The 22005-nt window shown below is 46.8% G+C and overlaps 1 protein-coding gene across 2 annotated transcripts in view; it reads left to right on the top strand.

Moving 5' to 3' along the window:
• LOC140459761 (bone morphogenetic protein 1-like) overlaps window positions 1-22005 on the top strand; it is a 130065-nt gene that overhangs the window by 98134 nt on the left and 9926 nt on the right. For both annotated transcript variants that reach the window (XM_072554264.1, XM_072554265.1), the window contains exons 9-16: window positions 313-428; window positions 4775-4877; window positions 8667-8783; window positions 11730-11875; window positions 13118-13313; window positions 15474-15599; window positions 16518-16678; window positions 18904-19084. In XM_072554264.1, the coding sequence (XP_072410365.1) occupies window positions 313-428; window positions 4775-4877; window positions 8667-8783; window positions 11730-11875; window positions 13118-13313; window positions 15474-15599; window positions 16518-16678; window positions 18904-19084 (1146 nt within the window). The remainder of the gene's footprint in view (window positions 1-312; window positions 429-4774; window positions 4878-8666; window positions 8784-11729; window positions 11876-13117; window positions 13314-15473; window positions 15600-16517; window positions 16679-18903; window positions 19085-22005) is intronic.

Here is a 22005-nt window from a genome sequence, read left to right as displayed (position 1 = left end):
AGTTACGCAGTTTCCTGTTTTTAATTTGTGTGCTGTGAAATTAAGTTCTGTTTTGATCCACTCCCTTTTATATGTGGGATGTAAACATGGCATATTTATGCACTTGTGCATCAGTCAGGACAGTCTTGTGGATTCAGACCAGCAGAAGATTTATTCAGATCATGAACTACACAAAGAGTCAATTTATAAGACAGTCATTTTGTGTTTGAATTCTTGTACAATAGATCTGATTGAAACGTTACATTTTGATCAGAAGTTGATTGATTCCATACTGGTGAAAGATGTTAAGTTCTTGTTGTTGTGTTTCAACAGCTTGTGGGGAAACGCTTCAAGACTCCATGGGTAACTTCTCTTCTCCCGGCTTCCCAAACGGCTATTCATCTTTTACACACTGCATTTGGAGGATTTCCGTTACTCCCGGAGAGAAGGTGCGAGTCTTCAGCCCTTGTATAATAGGGATGCAGAAAAGCTATTCACTGAACCAATTCAAACTCCTCTCCCTAACCAATTCAGAGACCACCACCCCAAACCCATTCAGAAACCACCCCAAACCCATTCAGAAACCACCCCAAACCCATTCAGAAACCGCCCTCAAACCCATTCAGAAACCATCCCAAACCCATTCAGAAACCACCCCCAAACCCATTCAGAAACCACCCTCAAGCCCATTCAGAAACCACCCCCAAACCCATTCAGAAACCTCCACAAACCCATTCAGAAACCACCCTCAAACCCCTTCAGACACCACTCCGAACCAATTCAGAAACCACCCCCAACCCATTCAGAAACCACCCCCAAACCCATTCAGAAACCACCCCAAACCCATTCTGAAACCACCCTCAAACCCATTCAGAAATCACCCCAAACCCATTCTGAAACCAGTCCGAATCAATTCAGAAACCACTCCGAACCAATTCAGAAACCACCCCAAACCCATTCAGAAACCACCCCAAACCCATTCAGAAACCACCTCAAACCCATTTAGAAACTACCCTCAAACCCATTCAGAAACCACCTCAAACCAATTCAGAAACCACCCTCAAACCCCTTCAGAAACCACTCCGAACCAATTCAGAGACCACCACCCAAACCCATTCAGAAACCACCCTCAAACCCATTCAGAAACCACACCCAAACCCATTCAGAAACCACCTCAAACCCACTTAGAAACTACCCTCAAACCCATTCAGAAACCACCTCAAACCCATTTAGAAACTACCCTCAAACCCATTCAGAAACCACCTCAAACCCATTCAGAAACCACCCTCAAACCCCTTCAGAAACCACTCCGAACCAATTCAGAGACCACCACCCAAACCCATTCAGAAACCACCCTCAAACCCATTCAGAAACCACACTCAAACCCCTTCAGAAACCACTCTGAACCAATTCTGAAACCACCTCCAAACCCATTCTGAAACCACCCTCAAACCCATTCAGAAATCACCCTGAACCCATTCTGAAACCACTCCGAACCCCTTCAGAAACCACTCTGAGCCAATTCAGGAACCAACCCAAACCCATTCAGTAACTACCCCAAACCACCCTGAACGCATTCAGAAACCACCTCAAACCCATTTAGAAACTACCCTCAAACCCATTCAGAAACCACCCTTAAAGCCATTCAGAAACCACCAGAACCTATTCAGAGACCACCCTGAACACATTCAGCGACCACCCTCAAACTCATTTAGAAACCACCTCAAATGCAGTCAGAAACTAGCTTGAACCCATTCAGAAACCACCCTGAACCCATTCAGAAACCACCACCCGAAAGCATTCAGAAACCACCCTCAAACCCATTCAGAAATCACCTCAAACCCATTCAGAAACCACCTTGAACCCATTTAGAAACCACCCTGAGCCAATTCAGAAACTGCCACCCTCAAACCCATTCAGAAATCACCTCAAACCCATTCAAACTCCTGCCCCCCAAGCTCATTCAGAAACCACCCTCAAACCCATTCAGAAACCACTATCCAATCATGCAGAGACCACCTCAAACCCATTCAGAAATGGCCCTTAAACCCATTCAGAAACCACGATCTGAAACCAGTCAGAAACCACCCTGAACCCATTCAAACTCCTCTCCCTGAAACCATTCAGAAACCACCCCAAGCTCATTCAAACTTCCCCAACCCCTCTAAACCCCACCCTGTTCACAAACCACCTTGAACCTATTAAGCCATTCAAATATCTCCACCCCCCACCAAACCATTCACAAACGAGTCCACCACCCACAAAACCATTGTCCTTGCTCCTGGGGCTGGTGTGAAACCATTTGAGGCACATATAGGGTTAAAGTGATGCCCCTCCCTTTGACCAATGATAGTTTCCTGAGGTGATTCATTTCAATGAGCCATAACCAGCATTTACTTCTGAGACGGGCTGGAATGGACAGGTCCATCCATTAGGTCATCTGTGGGAATGTTGCCTCACAACCCTGTACGTTTCTCACAAGCTGGTGGGTGGAACAGGGAAAAGAACAGGAAATGCTTGACGTAATGGGAAACCACTTTATCTTCTCACCCCTGGGACCATGGCTTTGTATCCAGATGTCCCTCCCAATTGCATAAAAGAGTCTTGTCTCAACACATGTAACATGGTAAAAGAAAAATCAAAACCTCACACGAAGCGTGGCAGCAATTGACTGCATCAGGGCATGGCTAGGTTAACAGAATTGACCGTATGGAATAAGTGGATAGAATTTAATCCAGAGAGGTGTGAAGCAATTCATTTTGGCAAAAGTGGTAGGGAGAGGCAGTGCAGACTTAATGGCAGAGAGGGTGGAGAACAGCATTGCAGGCAGGCTTACAGGCACAGTCTGTCTCCCTGGGCTCAGCAGCAGGCTATCACCATCCCTCTCCAACCCTCACCCCTAATCAAAGCTCTAAAGACCCCAGCTTTTGAATGCATTTTTGTTTCAATTTAGAGCAAAATATCCCCAGGGAGAGTGTGCTGCAAAATCGTGCCACCTCTCTCTCTCCTTCACTTACTGAGACACTTGTGGCATCCTAGTTGGCTTTAAAGCTGAAAGACCTTCTGTTGTCCCCTGGGCTTGGTGAGCCTTGAAGGACAGTGAGGCTGCCATCAAGTCAGTAATTGGGAAAAACCACAGGCAGGTGACCATTTATCCTCACACAGTGCAGGCTTCTGGTGGCAGTCCTGCCCACCATCAAGCCTATAATGTGATCCATTGTGGGTGGGATGAGATACTACTTTCAAGTGCATTGAAAAGGGATTGAGTTTGTACAGTGCTGTGAAATGTGGCGCTGGAAAAGCACAGCTGGTCAGGCAGCATCCGAGGAGCAGGACTGTCAATGTTTCAGGCAGAAGCCCTTCATCAGGAAGGTGGGGGAGAGCTGAGAAATAATTGGACGGGTTGGGGTTGGGCTAACGGCAAGGTAGCTGGGAAGGTGGTTGCAAGTGGAGGAGCTGGTGATTGTGATAGGTCGGTGGGGAGGGTGGAGCAGATAGGTGGGAAGGAAGATGGATAGATGGGACAGGTCAAGTGCACGGTGCTGAGTTGGAGGATTGGATCTGAAATGAGGTTGGGGGAGGGGGGATGAGGAAACTGGTGGAGTTGCCGTTGATGCCGTGTGGTTGAAGAGTCCCAAGGCGGAAGATGAGATGTTCTTCCTCCACTCGCCTGGTGGTTTTGGTGGTGAAGGAGGCCCAGGACTTGCATGTCCTTGGTGGAGTGGGAGGGGGAGTTGAAGTGTTCGGCCACAGGGCAGAGGACGTTTTGGGTGCATGTGTCCCAGAGATGTTCCCTGAAGTGCTCCACGAGTTGGTGTTCTGTCTCCCTGATACAGAGGATACCACATTGAGAGCATCGGGTATGGCAGATGAGGTGGTTGGATGTGCAGGAAAATCTCTGCCAGATGTGAAAACATCCACCCACCTCATCTACTGTGTACATTGCTCTTGATGTGGTCTCCACTACATTGAATAGACAGAACGCCAACTCACAGAGCATTACAGGGAACATCTCCGGAGCACATGCAACAAAAAATCCCACTGCTCTGTGGACGACCACTTCAACTCCTCCTCCTACTCCACCAAGTATATGCAAGTCCTGGGCCTCATCCACCGCCAAAACCAAGCCACCTGATGACTGGAGGAAGAACATCTCATTTTCCGCCTTGGGGCCCTTCAACTGTACAGCATCAATGTCAACTTCACTAATTTCCTCATCTTCCCTCCCCCCACCTTATCACAGTCCCAACCTCCTAACTCGGCACCACCCTCTTGACTTGTTCCACCTGTCCATCTTGCTTCCTACCGATCCGCTCCACCCTCCCCTCCAAACACCACCTTTATCCCCCACCTGCATCCACCTATCGCCTTCCCAGCTACCTTCACCCCCACCCCACCCTCCTACTTATCTCTTAGCCCCCATCCCCTCTCCACCCCCAACATTCCTTTTGAAGGGCTTTTGCCCGAAATGCCTGCTCCTCGGATGCTGCCTGATCTGCTGTGCTTTTCCAGCGCCACACATTTTGACTCTGACTTTCAAGCATCTGCAGTCCTCACTTTCTCTCAGTGTTGTGAAATGGATGGTAACAAAAAATGAAGCCCATATTACGGTTCCCCTTTTTTATTGAGTTAGCAATGGAAATGTAGACCAGAGGAGATGGAATAATGTGGCTGCTGGCTTGCTATCACCTGTTTTGTAATACCCCATAAAAATAAAAGTCAACTCAGATGAATCAACTCAGTTTTCAATTTGAGGACTGTTCCTATCATGACTTTACCTCATTTACTTTTAAAGATTATTCTAAACTTCACGGCTATGGACACATTCAGGAGCCGGCTGTGCTGGTACGATTATGTAGAAGTGCGAGATGGATACTGGAAGAAAGCCCCATTGCGTGGTAGGAATAATTGAACTCTTGACTTTCACCTGACTGTGATCTGCTCTGCCTTCTACCTGTATCACTTATGTTCTTGTTCTGTTTCATCTCTTTGAATGCACTTGTCCTTGCACGTTTTTTGCCCTCCCTCAGTGCACTCTAATGAGGAGCTATCACACGTCTCTGAGGCTGGGGATGGTTGCAAAGTGTTAATATTACTGAACTGGCAATCAATAGGCTGGGCTAATGTTCTGGAGATCAGAGCTCAAATACCTTCAAGGCTGCTGAGGGGAATTTGCACTCAATTGATTAATAAATGAAGAATGAAATCGTGGTCTCACTAATAGTACACTGGATTGTTGTAAACAGCCAGTTGCTTGAGTGGAGGAATCAGCTGTTGTTACCTGGTCTGGCCCATAGGGGACCCCAGATCCACAGGAATATGATTAACTCTTCACAGCCCTCTGAAATGCAAGTTACTCAGATGGCTCCTGAACACCTCCTCGAGAGCAATTCAGAAAGGGTAGTTCAGGGTGAGCCATAAATGCTAGCCTAGCCAGCGACACCCACATGGATTAAAAAAAAAACTTTCAGTTCTTCAAACCCATGCTCATTTTCAATCTCTGCTCCTCCTTGAATTAAAATTGACTATATCACAACCCGTAGGCAGTTGACAGCTTGAGACATATCTTAAATGGAGGTATAATAGGCAGCTTTTAGTATCCTTGCCACAGCTAGGTGAGAATTCTTGGCAATGTGGAGTTCGATCACGGCGTTTAGCACCCAGTTTCTGTGTTTAAAATCTGCTCATTGTTTTTAAAATCTTCTAGTGCACCTGTCAGTGTCAGCTTTCGAGAAAAGCTAGTGCCGAGCTTCATTTGACATGGCATGTGCCTTGTTTGGCACAGGATTGTGGACTGGCAGCCAGTGCACTGATAGATCCATCAGAAGTACTGATCTCTATCTGTAAAATTTATCATCATAGAATGTTGTAATGCTCATGCTGAATATACTCCTGTCATTCTGTATTGCGGCATGGCACCAGTGGACGCATGGGCAATGTATGTTCAAGTCCAAGAGGGATTGAGGAGACTGTAACTGTTTAGAAGAATGAAATGTGATCTCCTTGAAGCATTCAAAATACTCACACAGCTCGACAGGGTAGATGCAGCATGGATTTTACCACCTGGCTGAGCAAGGGCTGCTGTGCAGTCCTTAACCAGGGAACACAACCTCACACTAAGAAGTTGGCCATTTTAGGTGGGATGAAGAGGAATTGCTTCACTCAGAGGGCAGTCAATCTTTGGAATTCTCTACACCAAAGGGCTGTGGATGCTCCATCCTAATGTTCAAGACTGAAGTTGATAGCTTTTGATATATTAAAGATAGCAAGGGATTTGGAGATAGTGCAGGAAAATGGCATTGAGGTAGGTCAGCTATGACCCAGTTAAATGGCAGAGCAGGCTTGATGGACCAGATGGTCTCCATTTGTTCCTGTTTCCCATATTTCTAATTTAGAAAGGTGTGACTAGAGTGATAGTGTTCCCACTATTGCCATGCCGGTTGCTCTGATCTTCCTGGGGTGAGGTATGGCGGGTGGGAGGTTGTTCATGGGTACCAATGCAAATCACCAATCGCTCAACTCCTGTCAACCCCTGGCAAAGTACCAATGTGGGACTGATGTCCCTTCGAGAACGCACTTTGATTGAGACAAAGCATTTGTTTCTTGGTATTTCAAAGCCCAGGCCCCAGATAGCAAAAGCACGGCAAGGTGATGATTGAGTCTGGGTAACCCAGCTAGCAATAGTGAGGTAATAATGAGCCGAGTTGGAGGAAGCCTGTCACATATTGGAGTTGAAAAATGTAGTGCTGGAAAAACACAGCAGGCCAGGCAGCATCTGAAGAGCAGGAGAATCGACATTTCGGGCATAAGCCCTTCTTTAGCTTATGCCTGAAACATTGATTCTCCTGCTCCTCGGGTGCTGCCTGGCCTGCTGTGTTTTTCCAGCACCACATTTTTCAACTCTGGTCTCCAGCATCTGCAGTCCTCACTTTCTCCCTGTCAAATATTGGATAAAAGGTGCAGTAAGCGAGTGGATTTGATGTTCCAAACGCCTTTGTACCCTCAGAGCTTGTTATTACAAATTGACTATGAATTTGAGTGGGTGTTCATACCACAGGTTCTGACTGTTCTCCCTTCTGGTTCAGAGGGATAGTGTGGCAGTGAATAATCTCCTGGCAACCTGTCAAGCTACTTGTCCGGACCCCTTTACTGCAGTCAAAAGGCTGGCAGCCACAATCAACATTGACATCCCATAAGCTGTGGAGGGGTCAGTAATTCAGAGTTTCTGTGGCTGAGCGCAGCATTCGGGTGATCTGAGAATTGTGAGGCTAAACAATTTGGCCAGAAGCCATACTTCAGCAGAAGACAGAGCCCGGGAGTGTTTGGGGTGGAGGATGGATATTTGTTGGCTTTTCACCTCCAATAACGTTGAGAAGCTGAGAATTAATATGATATCTTCAAATTCCGTTTTAAATCCCAGCTGAATTAATTTCTTGCCCTTTTATGACAATGAAATTGCTTCTCTGTCTATATCTGATGATTTGGCACAGCAGCACCACTACTGTGTTGAGACCTGTTTCACTGTCTCAGCATGTTCGTTTTGGCTTCACCTTTGCTAGAAGCAGCCTCTGTCTGTTGTTGTCGCTGTGTGTTTTTGCTTTGGCTGATCTTTCAATATAGCGGTGATAAGGTGCATCTCTGTATGAGATGGTAACTCAAGACCCTATCTCCCTGGATTTGTTTGTCAAATGCATACTAAACAGCAAAGATTTCCCTGGGTCAGTGCTTGTCTTTCATTCAGCATCAAAATCATTAGAATTTACAGCAGAGCAGGAGGCCACTCCTGCATGTGTGCTGAGTGACAACTTGCCATCCAACCTTATTTCTCTTGGTGCATAGACTTGTGAATTATGGTATGCAAATGCTTCGAAAAATTGTGATCGTTTAACAATGTTCTTACATGTGTTGAGGGTTTCTCCCTTGACCATCCTTTCATGCAGTGTGTTTCAGACCACCAACACTTCAGGTTTAAAAAAATGTGTTTCCCTCCAATTGTCATCTCCCTCTCAATTTAAATTTAGATTACACTTAACAGCAATCTAGGTTTGTTCAATATATCCCATCAGTTGTATGACACGATGAAACTTAACAGCAGTGTAGGTTTATTCAATGGATTGCATCAGTTGTGTCACACTATGATCTTTTGCTATAAATTCTGTGTCCTATGATCCTGCCTCACTAGCTACCTGATGAAGGAGCAGCACTCCGAAAGGTTGTCCTTCCAAATAAACCTGTTGGACTATAATCTGGTGTTGTGTGATTTTTAACATTCTCAATTTAAAATTACACCAGTGGTTTATGGACCCCTCAACCAACAGGAATTCTCTCCATTCTATCTAAACTATGAATATTTTTATACATGACCCTTAATTTCATCTGTTTAAAAAAAAATAGTTCTACCCAATTCAATCTGTCCTGTAACTAAAATTCTCCAGCCCAAGTAACATCCTTGTAAATTTCTTCTATGCCATGTCTTGTGTAATTACTCTTTCATATGGTGCAGTAACCAGAGCTGTACTCAGTCCTCCAGCTCTGATATTCAGCAATTCCTTTAACAACTTGAGAATTGACAGAGGAATTGAGAGAAGCATTGATTAAGGTTCAATGCAATGACAGCCCACAATGAATTCTTGTGCTTGTGGTTAACCCGATCACTTAAGTGTATGTTTCTCTCTTTCTGTCTTCAGGCAGATTCTGCGGAGATAAAGTTCCTGCCTCTCTCATCTCCACGGATAGCCGCCTGTGGATTGAGTTCCGCAGCAGCAGCAGCTGGGTTGGCAAAGGATTCTCCGCCGTGTATGAGGGTAATCACGGATATTCTTTCTTCCCTACTTAGTTGTCCTCCCTGGGAACTGAGAAGAAAGTGTGACCTATCTGTACTCCACAAAGGGGATATTCAATATTACTGGGCATTTTTGCTTTATTGTGGGAAGAGGCTTTGTGTGAGGCAAACATTGAAGTTGGACCGTTCAGGCCAAATGGCCTGTTTTGGGATGACAAGTTTGTTGGGCACTCTCCTGCCTGTTAAAAGGTGACCTCCTGAATGTTTGGGTGATATTGATGTGCCATCCCACTTGCCTGCTGTTTTAGTCCCCAGAATTCCAGTAATGGCTACGAGAGATGGTGTGATTGCACTCTGGTGATCCACAAGGAGGTGTTCCAGCTGGGCACTCAGGGCTGTAAGCACCATTCCCTGTCGGGATTCCTGCCAATTCAGTGGCACTACACAAGAGCAGGGAAGTATGTGCAGCCAAGAATATGGTGGTGTAATGGTAATATTTGTAACCCCAAGGTTCAGACCCATACATTTGGAGTATGGGTTCAAATCCCACAATTGTTGCAATTTAATTTCACTAAATAAGACTGAAATGAAAAGCCTGTCTCCTTTAAAATAAAAAGACTTAGCAAGCCTCTCAGTTCACGGGCAACTTTTTTTCCCTTTGTTCTTTCATGGGATGTTGGTTTTATTGTCAAGGTTGGCATTTGCTGCCCATGACGAATTTCCCTTGAGATGGGCAGTAAATGTTAACCTTGCCAATATCGCCAACATCCCCTGAAAGAATGCATAAAAAGAGTCAGCTTAGTTCCCGTGTATATGAGAGACAACAGCAGAATGCAGATCATTTTTCTACTCTCAGTGAGCTGCTCAAAATCAGCCATTTGCAAGGAGGCATTGAGTAAGTTTATTAGGAAGGGACTAGACAAGTGTTAGTGCAGAGTGAGAGAATCAAGGGATACAATTTGAAAATGGGTGGGTGTTGGAGGGTGGAGCCCAATGAGGAAAAACCTGTCATTTCTGCCCCCAGTATGAGTAAAGGTTTGTGTTTATTTGATTGTCATATACAGTTACACCTGGATCTCAGTACGACCAGCATGACGGCAGCAAGCTGTGTTTTACAGCATGTGGTGGATTAGTCACTGTCCAAATTCATGTCAGGTTATTTGGCCCAGATTCTGAGTGCAACTGGTGCAAGTGTCCCTGGGTATGCTATCCCCACACAACTCACTAGTGGATGGGTACTGAGTGGGCTGAGGCAGAGAGAAGAGACAGGGAGGATTCATTTAAAAGAAACTGTGGAAGAAAATCAGAATGCAGAATATGAAGAGCCTAAGGTTTGTCTGGGGGGAGGCACCCTTCCCCTCCCAATCCAGACCCAAGGATCAGTAATCAGGCAGCGCTGTGATAGCCATAGGGCTGCTGCATAGCTCAAAGTAACTTCATACACAGGAGAAAAATCACCAGGAGTTTTATTTCCTGTGCAGGCCAAGTAGCTCAATGCCAGATGGGGTAGGAATGCGTCTAGTGCGGTACAAATCTAAGGAAATAATGAAACAATTCTGGACTTTTTCAAAGGGTTTAATTATTAGTTTGCAACTCTGTTCTTTGCACAGGCTATTAAAAAGAGTGCTGTCAATTTTTACATGTCTTTCTCGTTTTATTTCTCTCACTAATTGGGTCTTTTTGAAAGTCCAGGAGTGTTTAACAAAGATGACGTGCTGAGGGGAAGAACTCGCATATAGTTAACCTGAATTGCATGCAGCTCTGACTCTGTAGCAGTCTCCAATCAGACTGTTACCAGTATGTACAGCTGTAACTTCAGAGTCAAGTGCAGAAATTGTCACAGGAGGAGGCCATTCAGCCTTCAAGTCCGACCACAATTCAGTTCAGTCATTATCATTTGCATATTATGTCCATTTACCTGTTTTTTGATTACAACAGTAATCCCATAACAGTAACAGGAAGAAGGCACATCACCACCACCTTCTCAAAGGCAACTTGGGATAGACAATAAATGCAGGCCAAGCCAGTGACCCCCATATCCCATGAATGAATCAAGAAAAATAGATCAATCTCAAGTTTCACAGTTGCATTTGACTTTGAGCCTCAATGTGTCTATGTGGTTCAAATCCCAGGAAATAATGGAACAAGTCTGGACTTTTTCAAAGTGTTTAATTACTAGTTTGGAGGAGTGGGAATGCTTGAGAGAGAAATGCAGAGAGGGATTGAATGGTGGATGGGTTTAGCAAGGAAATCTCAGACCTCAAGACCCAGGCAGCTAGAATCATGGTTGCTAATAATGAAGCTTTTCAAATCAGAGAGCGCTCTCGATACCAGACTTTTTGGAAGCGGGGATGGAGCATGGGCCTGGAAGAGGAGATTGCTGCGATAGGGAGGGACAGTGGCCAAGGAGAAATGGAAGTTGAAACTGGATTGAGACTGTTTGGGCCAAGCCTCCTCTTCTTGTGCCTTAATGACTTTGCAACCTAAGATCGAGCCAGTTGTAAAAGGTAGGACAAGACATTGTGACCAGTTGTTTAGATTTCCATTTGTGCTTTGCTCTAGAAAGATGGTGCTGTCTGTTGCCTTAGTGCCTAAGACTGGACACCAGACATACTTCCACCATCCTCCCTATTCTCCTGGAGGGGCTGCTTAACACAAGGTCATCAGGCTTCCATCTGTCTCCTTACCTGAGCCAGAACAGTGTCACTCTGTTTTGTGCTATTTAATCAGTCCTTCAGCATTCCTCATTCAGCACTTAGTGGGAGGGGTTACTGTTGTAATCAAATAGCAGGAGTTCCAGGTAACCTTTGGAGGGCAGGTGCCATGCTTCATCACTTTAGCACTTCCTTGTCCATCTGTCACTCAATGTTCACTTCAACTCTCCTGTAATGATTGATTATATAGAGGCCGAGCAAAACTGCAGCTGCAAGTGCTGAGTGTGCTACGTTTTCTTGTGTTTAAATTTCAGCCATTTGTGGTGGGGATATCAATAAGGATCTCGGACAGATACAGTCTCCAAATTACCCTGATGACTACAGGCCATCTAAAGTCTGCATTTGGAGGATAAGAGTCTCTGACAGCTTCCATGTTGGGCTCAGCTTTCAGTCATTTGAGGTAGGTTTCAATTTTCAAAAGTCATTTCTCACACTGTGCCATCAACGTGGATTAAAACAAGGTGGCTAGGTATGAAAAGTCATTGGTTATCACATCACTTCACCCAGAAATCAACATTATTGCTGATTTCCATGTTGCCTTTATCAATGCTGCTTTATTGGACTTGCTGTGACACATGTTGTGTATAGAGAGTGTGCTTACAACGAAGTGGATTTTCTGTCATTATCACTAATCAGATGTTGCCACTGCAGATCTGTTGTCCCATCCTGTAAGCGGCAACTCCTCCTGGGATTCACTTACAAACTGCAGGCTTTTTTCTTTCACACCATAAAATTGAAAGGTCTATTGGGCACTCAGTTTTGCATGAAAGCCTATAGATCATACACTGTCAGGTTGAGTTAACTGAATTCTCAATTTCCAACCTCAAATCCAAATAATTGACTCAATTTAAGTTCAAATACTTTCCAATTCAGTACCATTGAATTGTAGTCGGCTTCAAACATAAGTGAAATGCAGCAGCTGCTGTGCACACAGCAAGGTTCAGCAAACAACAGTGTATTAGTGACTGGTCTGTCTGTTTTGATGATGATGGATATGGGATTAATAGTGAGCAGGACCCTGGGGGAACTCCCATGCTCTTCTTTGAAATGGAGCCATGGGATCTGTTGCGGTTATCAAACTGAATCCATTCCTTCATTAGTATCTAGGAAAGGGAAAGGATATTTGGTATGTTGGTGCAGACCAGATCCTGTCAGTGACTAACTTAATGGGATAAGCTCCAGTTCTGCTCAAGAATGCTGAACGAGTGATGACAGACAGTAATTTGCTCAGACAGTTGACAGCTCACCGCAATGTATTGAATTGACCTCAGGATTTAAGACACTGCATCAATCTCTAATCTCTCCCTTCCAGCCTATAGTTACCAGCTGCTCAGATACGACAGTTCACCACTTTAACTCTGGCACCACTGGCTTCGTGTATGTGTCATAGATATATCATCAAATGCGTGCACTGCGTGCGTTGTATGTTGTACGGTTTGACCTGTGTGAGTGTGTTTCAGTATAGAGTCTGTCTGCTGTGTGCATGGGTGACGTGTGAGTCTGACATTTGAATGTGTGCACAGTGTACTATAATTTGGGCTGTGCCTGTGTGTATGCAGTGTGTTTTTTCAGTGTGTGCGCGTACACCAGTTCTGCTGAAGCTTCACTCGCAAACTCTAGAGCTGTTTTACTCCCCGTGCAGATTGAGAGACACGATAGCTGTGCGTACGACTACCTCGAGGTCCGTGATGGAAGCACTGATGACAGCCCTCTGATTGGCCGTTACTGTGGCTACGACAAGCCTGACGATATCAAGTCGAGCTCCAACAAATTGTGGATGAAATTTGTGTCGGATGGGTCCATTAACAAAGCAGGCTTCTCCGCAAACTTCTTCAAAGGTGGGTACACAGACCGATTCCACTTTTACTCATTGCTTGCTGATTATGAACATGTTACAAAATACTCGTTAGAGAAAACATGCTAGCTTCTAGGGCCTACCTTTCATAGCCCTAAAACAATTTGGAATTGTCCTCCCTATTTCTACTTAAGCAGCATCAATCAGCGTTCTGTTGGCAAGCCTTATAAGCTTAGCATTTGCAGTGGAGAGCATTTGAGTTAAGGTTCAACTGAGCAGTTGATGAGATCATGGAGAAGATAGGAAGAAATAGCTTGCATTTCAAAGGGGACAGTCATGCTGGGACAATCCCAGCATGGTACAATCTCGGGTGGTAATAGACAGAATCAATAGGGAAATGCAGTAGATTAAGTTTATATGGACTTCAATCACATTTTTATTAAGGTACCACACACAAGATTATTTGAGCATTATCAAAAGTTACGAATGGCGCCAGTTGTAACACTGATGACAAGGGCAGGAAGGCTTTTAAATGTGCAGACTGGGAAGTTGAGCAGCAAGTCAGCTTTAGGTAAGAGAAGACAAAGCACAGTCTACACCATAGAAAATAAAGAGAGAAAAAAGCAAAACATTCTGATGCAAACAAAATCATGGGGTTTACTTTGAGGTGCACAGACTTCAATAGGAATGGTACAAATATGCGTAAGTCAGGCTGCATGTGAATTACTTTGCAATTCTTGCCTCATAGATTTCCTACAGTGTGGAAACGTCCATTTGGCCCAACAAGTCCACACCAATCCTCCAAACAGACTCATTCCCCCACCCTACGTTTACCCCTGACTAATGCACCTAACCTACACATAGCAGAATACTATGGGCAATTTAGCATAGCCAATCCACCTGAACTGCGCATCTTTGGACTGTGGGCAGAAACCCATGCATACGTGGGGAGAACGTGCAAACTCCACACAGACAGTCACCTGAGGCTTGAATTGAACCCAGGTCCCTGACACTGTGAGACAGCAGTGCTAACCACTAAGTCCCTGTGGCTTCTTTCTGTCGAAAGAGAAGCACTGGAGGTAATGCAGAAATCGCAAAAGGAAGTTGATAAGCTGGGGGAAGGGGGTTTGGTAGAATCAGCCTAACTACTGTGGAAGAACAGAGATAGATAAGCAGCTATTTGAATGATTGAAAAATCATGGCAGCAGGTGCCGAATTGTGGTGATGATACAAATAAAATAAGTAATCATAATTAGAGACAACAATAGACGCAACATTATAGACATAACAATAGATATAATTACAGACATAGTTATAGGCAATCATTAAAATAAAAATTAAGTACAACATACTTAAAGGGTTGCACAGTTATGAACATTGAAGTGTACAAATAATTATAGAGTGTTGCAAAATTTAGGACTCCTTAGTTTACAGAGCAAAAAATAAAGATCTGCCACACCCTGCATTTTGTATTAAAGTCCACAGAACATATCAAGGATTATGAAAGGAAACTTCACAGAAGTTTAAAGGCAGTACCTCAGGTGACTAAACATGCTGATGGGAAGGAATAAAAAGGCAAATATCACCCCAAATTTCTGTTTGAAAGCGTGATTCAGGACCGGAGTAAAACCAACTCTGGCCTTCCCCAGGGACAAGCTGTTCCTGTTCTCTGTGTCATCAGGATGCAAATCTTTGGCTCACCTTAGATGAGGGAGCCTTCCACGGAAAACAGGGAGTGGATAGAACTTGCCAGGGAAGGATAATCAGCCTTTCAAAGCATTCAGCATCATCAGGGAGACTGCTTGCATTTGGTGGGAAAGCGACCATTGAAATATACCATTGATCTCTGGATCAACTGGGTGCACTCTTCCTGCAATATATACATGTCGGGGATGTGGAATCATCAGTGTTCCTAGCAAAGCCACATGTCAGTGGTATCACCCAAGCCAGGGAGTTGGTTTGCCTGCCTGAGCTAGCATTGCTGCCTCCTATCAGTAAATAGGGTAAAGAAGACTGAAACACCAGCTCTCAGCAGTGGAAACGGAAAGAGGGGCTCCTATTTTGGATTTTCCTCTCTATCTGGGTGGTTGCCCTTTTTACCCTTCAGTGAAAAGCAAAATGATCCATTCTTCTCTACGTGTAGTTACAGGGAGTTTCTACACAGACACAACTGGTGCTGATCTCTTTGTTATCTTTATTCTAGAGGTGGACGAGTGCTCCCGGCCTGACAATGGTGGGTGTGAGCAACGCTGCGTTAACACACTGGGCAGTTACAAGTGTGCCTGTGATCCTGGCTACGAGCTGGCAAACGACAAGAGAAGCTGTGAAGGTGAGAAAGAGAGGGATTTTGTTTCAACTCTTTTTGGGGATGAGTTAAGAGTGCACTGTGTTGCTGTCTGTTTGGAGATGCATGTAAACCATATTTCCTTCCCTCATGGGAACCAGTGAATCCATTTGCTTTTATTGGGCAATCCAGTAGTTTTGCCATCATTATTAATGAGTCTCAGGTTTTATTCCTGATTGGTTTGTTGAATTTGAATGCCCCAAGCTTTAAGGTGGGATTTGAACCTGGCCTCCAAAACATCCAGGTCTCTGGATTAGTAGTCCTTCAATAATCCCAATATTCTTCCATCCCCCATTATGCGGTGCAAATCAAAGAGAGAACTTTGAAAGGGGAGAGGAGGGTGAATGCCTTTTCTGATGGATGTGGGAGAGAAGCTGAGGCCAAAGACAGCCATCATCCTAGAATTGAGATGCTCCTTGCTGGAATGTGCCACCCCCAGTGCTTTAAGTGCTCTGATGCCAGGTTCAATGTTACCATTGAGTGTTGAAGGTGCAGATAGTGGTTGGGAGAGTCATGCCCCATCCTCCGATGCCACAGAAGCACAGCAGAAAAACTTGTTGGCCAGCAGCGAGCAGCATTGTGCACTGCCCTGAAGCCAGTGTGTCTGAGTGTGTCAGTGAATGTAAATTAAATGCTTGGTGTGGGCGATAAGTGGGCGAGAGTTTGGTACTAAATTACTTGGGAACAGGGTGACTGAGCCTCGAGATGGAGATATAAGGAATAAGCAAACAAGGAGGAATTTTTAAAAAACTCAATTACTGCAAAGTGTTTAGTGCCAGACCTCCCTCTGGTATGTAGTAATTGGGCTGTATTTGCCCAGCTGGAAGATGTTCTCTTTTGGAAACAGAATTCCTGCTGCAAATTCTGCTTTTTACTGGAGTAATGGTGTTTTATTAATTGCAGCCGCGTGTGGTGGTTTCCTGACAAAGCTAAATGGCTCCATAACCAGCCCAGGGTGGCCCAAGGAATACCCACCCAACAAGAACTGTGTCTGGCAAGTCGTGGCACCGACCCAGTATCGCATCTCCCTCCAGTTTGAGTTCTTTGAGATCGAAGGCAATGATGTGAGTATTTACTCAGAGCAAAGGCCAGTGCGAGATGAGCCAAAGACCTGCATTTGGGTAGTGATTTGCACATATCTCAACGTGCTGTGGGAATGAAGTGTGGTCACTGGCGAAGTGGGAAAAGCAGCGACCAATGACCAGATTAATCCGTTTTTGTTTTTGTTTGTAATGTTGCCTGTGGAATAAATATAGGTCATAACATGGGGAGATGTCCCCTGTTCTTGTTGGAGAATGCTGCAAAGCAGTACATTTCTGAGTAGGCAGATAAGGGCTCTTGGTTTAACACCTCATCTTCTGGCCTGTTTGACCAGTGTCACTATCTCAGTATGGGAGTGGCAGCCTGGATTTTGATGCTGGGGCATGTACCCACAACCTTGCACCTCTGCTGTGTGAGTGCAACCCCTGCTGAGACACGGCTCACTGTACCATCAGCAATGGCTGCTGGCTTATTGGAGTCAAGGCACCCACCCGAAGCACTACACAGCCGAACAGAGACCCCAAGAGTACAAGAAATCAATGGAAGAAAGAAGGTTCAATTGCTGATGATTAGAGAACAGCAAATTGTCACACACCTCCTGAGGACAACAGAGTTGCCCATTCCCTCTCACCCTGCACTGGCACACTGCATTGAACAAAGTGAGAACTCAGAGAAGGAAGGGAAGGATATATAACCCTGACAGATGAATAGCCTTAGCCCTTGGAAATGTTGTGCAGCAATGAATCACACCTTCGATGACCAGGGGAGTGTAGCATGCATCCGTCATCATACTCTGTTCTCAGCACTGTTCTCAGTCTCCACTCCAGACTTCATCCTCTAGCTACTGACTCCATTCATCTCCCCAGCAACTGTTGAGATTAAACCATCTGTATCTTTAGCCCCAAGGTCAGCTCCTGATTCATGCTTGTGCCATCAGGAAGATTGTCTTTTTCAAGAACTTTCGTCCATTTTCTGCTCGTCTGCATCCGAAACCCTCATTTACACCTTTATTACTTCTCCACTTTGACTATTCCACTGCATTCCCAACAGGTCTTGCACATTCTAGCCTCCGTAAACTTGACCTTATCCAAATCTCCGTGTTTTGTGTCTCAACTCAAATTGTACCTGCGTTCAATTCCACCCCGAGCAACTGTCTGTGTGGAGTTTGCATGTTCTCCCCATGTCTCCGTGCATTTCCTCTGGGCGCTTCAGTTGTCTCCCACAATCCAAAGATGTGCAGGTTAGGTGGATTGGCCGTGCTAAATTGTCCATAGTGTACAGGGATGTGTAGGCTAGGTGTGCATTAGTCGGAGTTAAAGGTAGAGTAATAGGGTAGGAGAATGGGTCTTCAGAGGGTCGGTGTTGACTTGTTGGGCCGAAGGACCTGTTTCCACACTAGGAATTCAACGAATTCTGTTCCCCCTATTCTTCCTGTACTCACTGACCTACACTGGCTTTCCATTAAGTAATGTCTTGATTTTGAATTCCCTTCCTTGTTGTCAAATCCTCCATCATGGCCTCAGGCCCTCCCTATCTGTGGAATCTCCTCAGGCCCGAGAAACCTTCAAGATCTCTGCACACCTCTAATTCTGGCCTCTTGAGCAACCCCTCATTTTAATCACTCCACCATTGGTGGCCACATCTTCAACTGCCTGGGACCCTGAGCTCTGGAATTCCCTCTCTCAAGTTCTCCATCTCTCTATCTCACTACTTTCGAAAGACAATCCTGAATATCTACATCCTTCAGCAAGCTTTTGATCACCGCTCAATGTCATATTTAGTGGTGTTTCTATGAAGTGCTTTGGGAGTTTTGAACTTGTTTCAGTTTATAAAGGTGCATGAGACACCGAGCTAAGTGGGGAGAGACTGCTTCCTTCCCTCTCCATGTCAGAATTCAGTCAGGACAGGGTGTGGCTTACACTGGCACTGTTGTATTACTATGTGTTAGATAGTGTACCATGCTATATTGTGTCCTTTTAGGTCAATGATTGGTATCCCTACAGTAAAATTAAGCTGGATTGGAATCTGTTGTGCTTGGTGACTTGCTCCAATTTGATCTAGTCTGTTGATATTGTATCATAATGAAAGGTTCTGACCTGAAACATCGAGTCCCCTCCTCCTCTAATGCTGCTTGACCTGCTGTGTTTTTATCTAGCTGCACACTTTATCCATCCTGATATTGTATTCTACCTATTGATGTGGTCGGTGATGTATCAATCTGATTGGTCTGTGATCTGTTACTTTCCAGGTTTGTAAATATGACTATGTCGAAGTCCGCAGTGGCCTCTCCGCCGACGCCAAGCTTCATGGCAAATTCTGCGGAGCAGAGAAGCCGGAGGTGATCACATCCCAGTACAACAATATGAGGATAGAGTTTAAATCAGACAACACCGTCTCCAAGAAAGGTTTCAAGGCCCATTTCTTCTCTGGTATGTGAGCTGTATCCTTACAGGGTGCAAGGAGAGAGAGATCTCGGACGGTTGCAGGGCTGGAGGAGGTCACAGAGATCTTGGAAGGGTGTAGGGTGGAGGAAGTTGCAGGGATCTCGGAGTAGTGTAGGTTGGAGGAGGTTGCAGGGACCTCTGAGTGGTGTAGGCTGGAGGAGATTATAGAGATCTCAGAGAGGTGCACGCCTGGAGGAGGTCACAGATCTCAGAGGGGTGCAGGGCTGGAGGAGGTCACAGAGATCCCGGGAGGGAGGGTGCAGGGCTGGAGGGGGTCACAGAGATCTCAGAGGGGTACAGGGCTGGAGGAGGTCACAGAGATCTCAGGAGGTGTGCAGGGCTGGAGGAGGTCACAGAGATCTCGGGGTGGGGGGGGGGTGCAGAGCTGGAGGAGGTCACAGAGATCTCAGGAGGTGTGCAGGGCTGGAGGAGGTCACAGAGATCTCGGGGGGGTTGCAGAGCTGGAGGAGGTCACAGAGATCTCAGAGGGGTGCAGGGCTGGAGGAGGTAACAGATCTCAGAGGGGTGTAGGGCTGGAGGAGGTAACAGATCTCAGAGGGGTGTAAAGCTGGAGGAGGTCACAGATCTCAGAGGGGTGTAAGGCTGGAGGAGGTAACAGATCTCAGAGGGGTGTAGGGCTGGAGGAGGTAACAGAGATCTCAGAGGGGTTCAGGGCTTCAGGAGATCACAGATCTCAGAGAGGTGCACACCTGGAGGAGGTCACAGAGATCTCGGAGTGGCGCAGGGCTGGAGGAGGTCACAGAGATCTCGGAGGGGTGCAGGGCTGGAGGAGGTCACAGAGATCTCAGAGGGGTGTAGGGCTGGAGGAGGTAACAGAGATCTCAGAGGGGTGTAGGGCTGGAGGAGGTAACAGATCTCAGAGGGGTGTAGGGCTGGAGGAGGTCACAGAGATCTCGGAGGGGTACAGGGCTTCAGGAGATCACAGGTCTCAGAGAGGTGCACACCTGGAGGAGGGCACAGAGATCTCGGAGGGGTACAGGGCTTCAGGAGATCACAGGTCTCAGAGAGGTGCACACCTGGAGGAGGGCACAGAGATCTCGGAGGGGCGCAGGGCTGGAGGAGGTCACAGATCTCGGAGGGGTGCAGGGCTGGAGGAGGTCACAGAGATCTCAGAGGGGTGCAGGGCTGGAGGAGGTAACAGATCTCAGAGGGGTGTAAAGCTGGAGGAGGTCACAGATCTCAGAGGGGTGTAAGGCTGGAGGAGGTCACAGAGATCTCAGAGGGGTGTAGCGCTAGAGGAGGTCACAGATCTCAGAGGGGTGTAAGGCTGGAGGAGGTAACAGAGATCTCAGAGGGGTTCAGGGCTTCAGGAGATCACAGATCTCAGAGAGGTGCACACCTGGAGGAGGTCACAGAGATCTCGGAGTGGCGCAGGGCTGGAGGAGGTCACAGAAATCTCGGGGGGAGTGCAGGGCTGGAGGAGGGCACAGAGATCTCAGGAGGGGTGCAGGGCTGGAGGAGGTCACAGAGATCTCACAGGGTGCAGGGCTGGAGGAGGTCACAGATCTCAGAGGGTTGTAGGGCTGGAGGAGGTCACAGAGATCTCAGAGGGGTGTAGGGCTGGAGGAGGTCACAGAGATCTCAGAGGGGTGTAGGGCTGGAGGAGGTAACAGAGATCTCAGAGGGGTGTAGGGCTGGAGGAGGTCACAGAGCTCTCAAAGGGGTGTAGGGCTGGAGGAGGTAACAGAGATCTCAGAGAGGTGTAGGGCTGGAGGAGGTAACAGAGATCTCAGAGGGGTGTAGGGCTGGAGGAGGTCACAGATCTCAGAGGGGTGTAGGGCTAGAGGAGGTAACAGAGATCTCAGAGAGGTGTAGGGCTGGAGGAGGTCACAGATCTCAGAGGGGTGTAGGGCTGGAGGAGGTAACCGAGATCTCAGAGAGGTGTAGGGCTGGAGGAGGTAACAGAGATATCGGAGGGGTGTAGCGCTAGAGGAGGTCACAGATCTCAGAGGGGTGTAGGGCTGGAGGAGGTCACAGAGATCTCAGAGGGGTGTAGGGCTGGAAGAGGTAACAGAGATCTCAGAGGGGTGTAGGGCTGGAGGATGTCACAGATCTCAGAGGGGTGTAGGGCTGGAGGAGGTAACAGAGATCTCAGAGGGGTGTAAGGCTGGAGGAGGTAACAGAGATCTCGGAGGGGTGTAGGGCTGGAGGATGTCACAGAGATCTTGGAGGGGTGTAGGGCTGGAGGAGGTAACAGAGATCTCAGAGGGGTGTAAGGCTGGAGGAGGTAACAGAGATCTCGGAGGGGTGTAGGGCTGGAGGATGTCACAGAGATCTTGGGGGAGGGGGTTGCAGGGCTGGAGGAGGCCACAGTGATCTCGGAGGGGTACAGGGCTTCAGGAGATCACAGGTCTCAGAGAGGTGCACACCTGGAGGAGGGCACAGAGATCTCGGAGGGGCGCAGGGCTGGAGGAGGTCACAGAGATCTCGGAGGGGTACAGGGCTGGAGGAGGTCACAGATCTCGGAGGGGTGTAGGGCTGGAGGAGGTAACAGAGATCTCGGAGGGGTGTAGGGCTGGAGGATGTCACAGAGATCTTGGAGGGGTGTAGGGCTGGAGGAGGTAACAGAGATCTCAGAGGGGTGTAAGGCTGGAGGAGGTAACAGAGATCTCGGAGGGGTGTAGGGCTGGAGGATGTCACAGATCTCAGAGGGGTGTAGGGCTGGAGGAGGTAACAGAGATCTCAGAGGGGTGTAAGGCTGGAGGAGGTAACAGAGATCTCGGAGGGGTGTAGGGCTGCAGGATGTCACAGAGATCTTGGGGGAGGTAGTTGCAGGGCTGGAGGAGGCCACAGTGATCTCGGAGGGGTACAGGGCTTCAGGAGATCACAGGTCTCAGAGAGGTGCACACCTGGAGGAGGGCACAGAGATCTCGGAGGGGCGCAGG

Source organism: Chiloscyllium punctatum, chromosome 35, assembly GCF_047496795.1.
Source record: "Chiloscyllium punctatum isolate Juve2018m chromosome 35, sChiPun1.3, whole genome shotgun sequence".
Taxonomy (NCBI): domain Eukaryota; kingdom Metazoa; phylum Chordata; class Chondrichthyes; order Orectolobiformes; family Hemiscylliidae; genus Chiloscyllium; species Chiloscyllium punctatum.
This window is presented reverse-complemented; position numbering and strand designations above follow the sequence as displayed.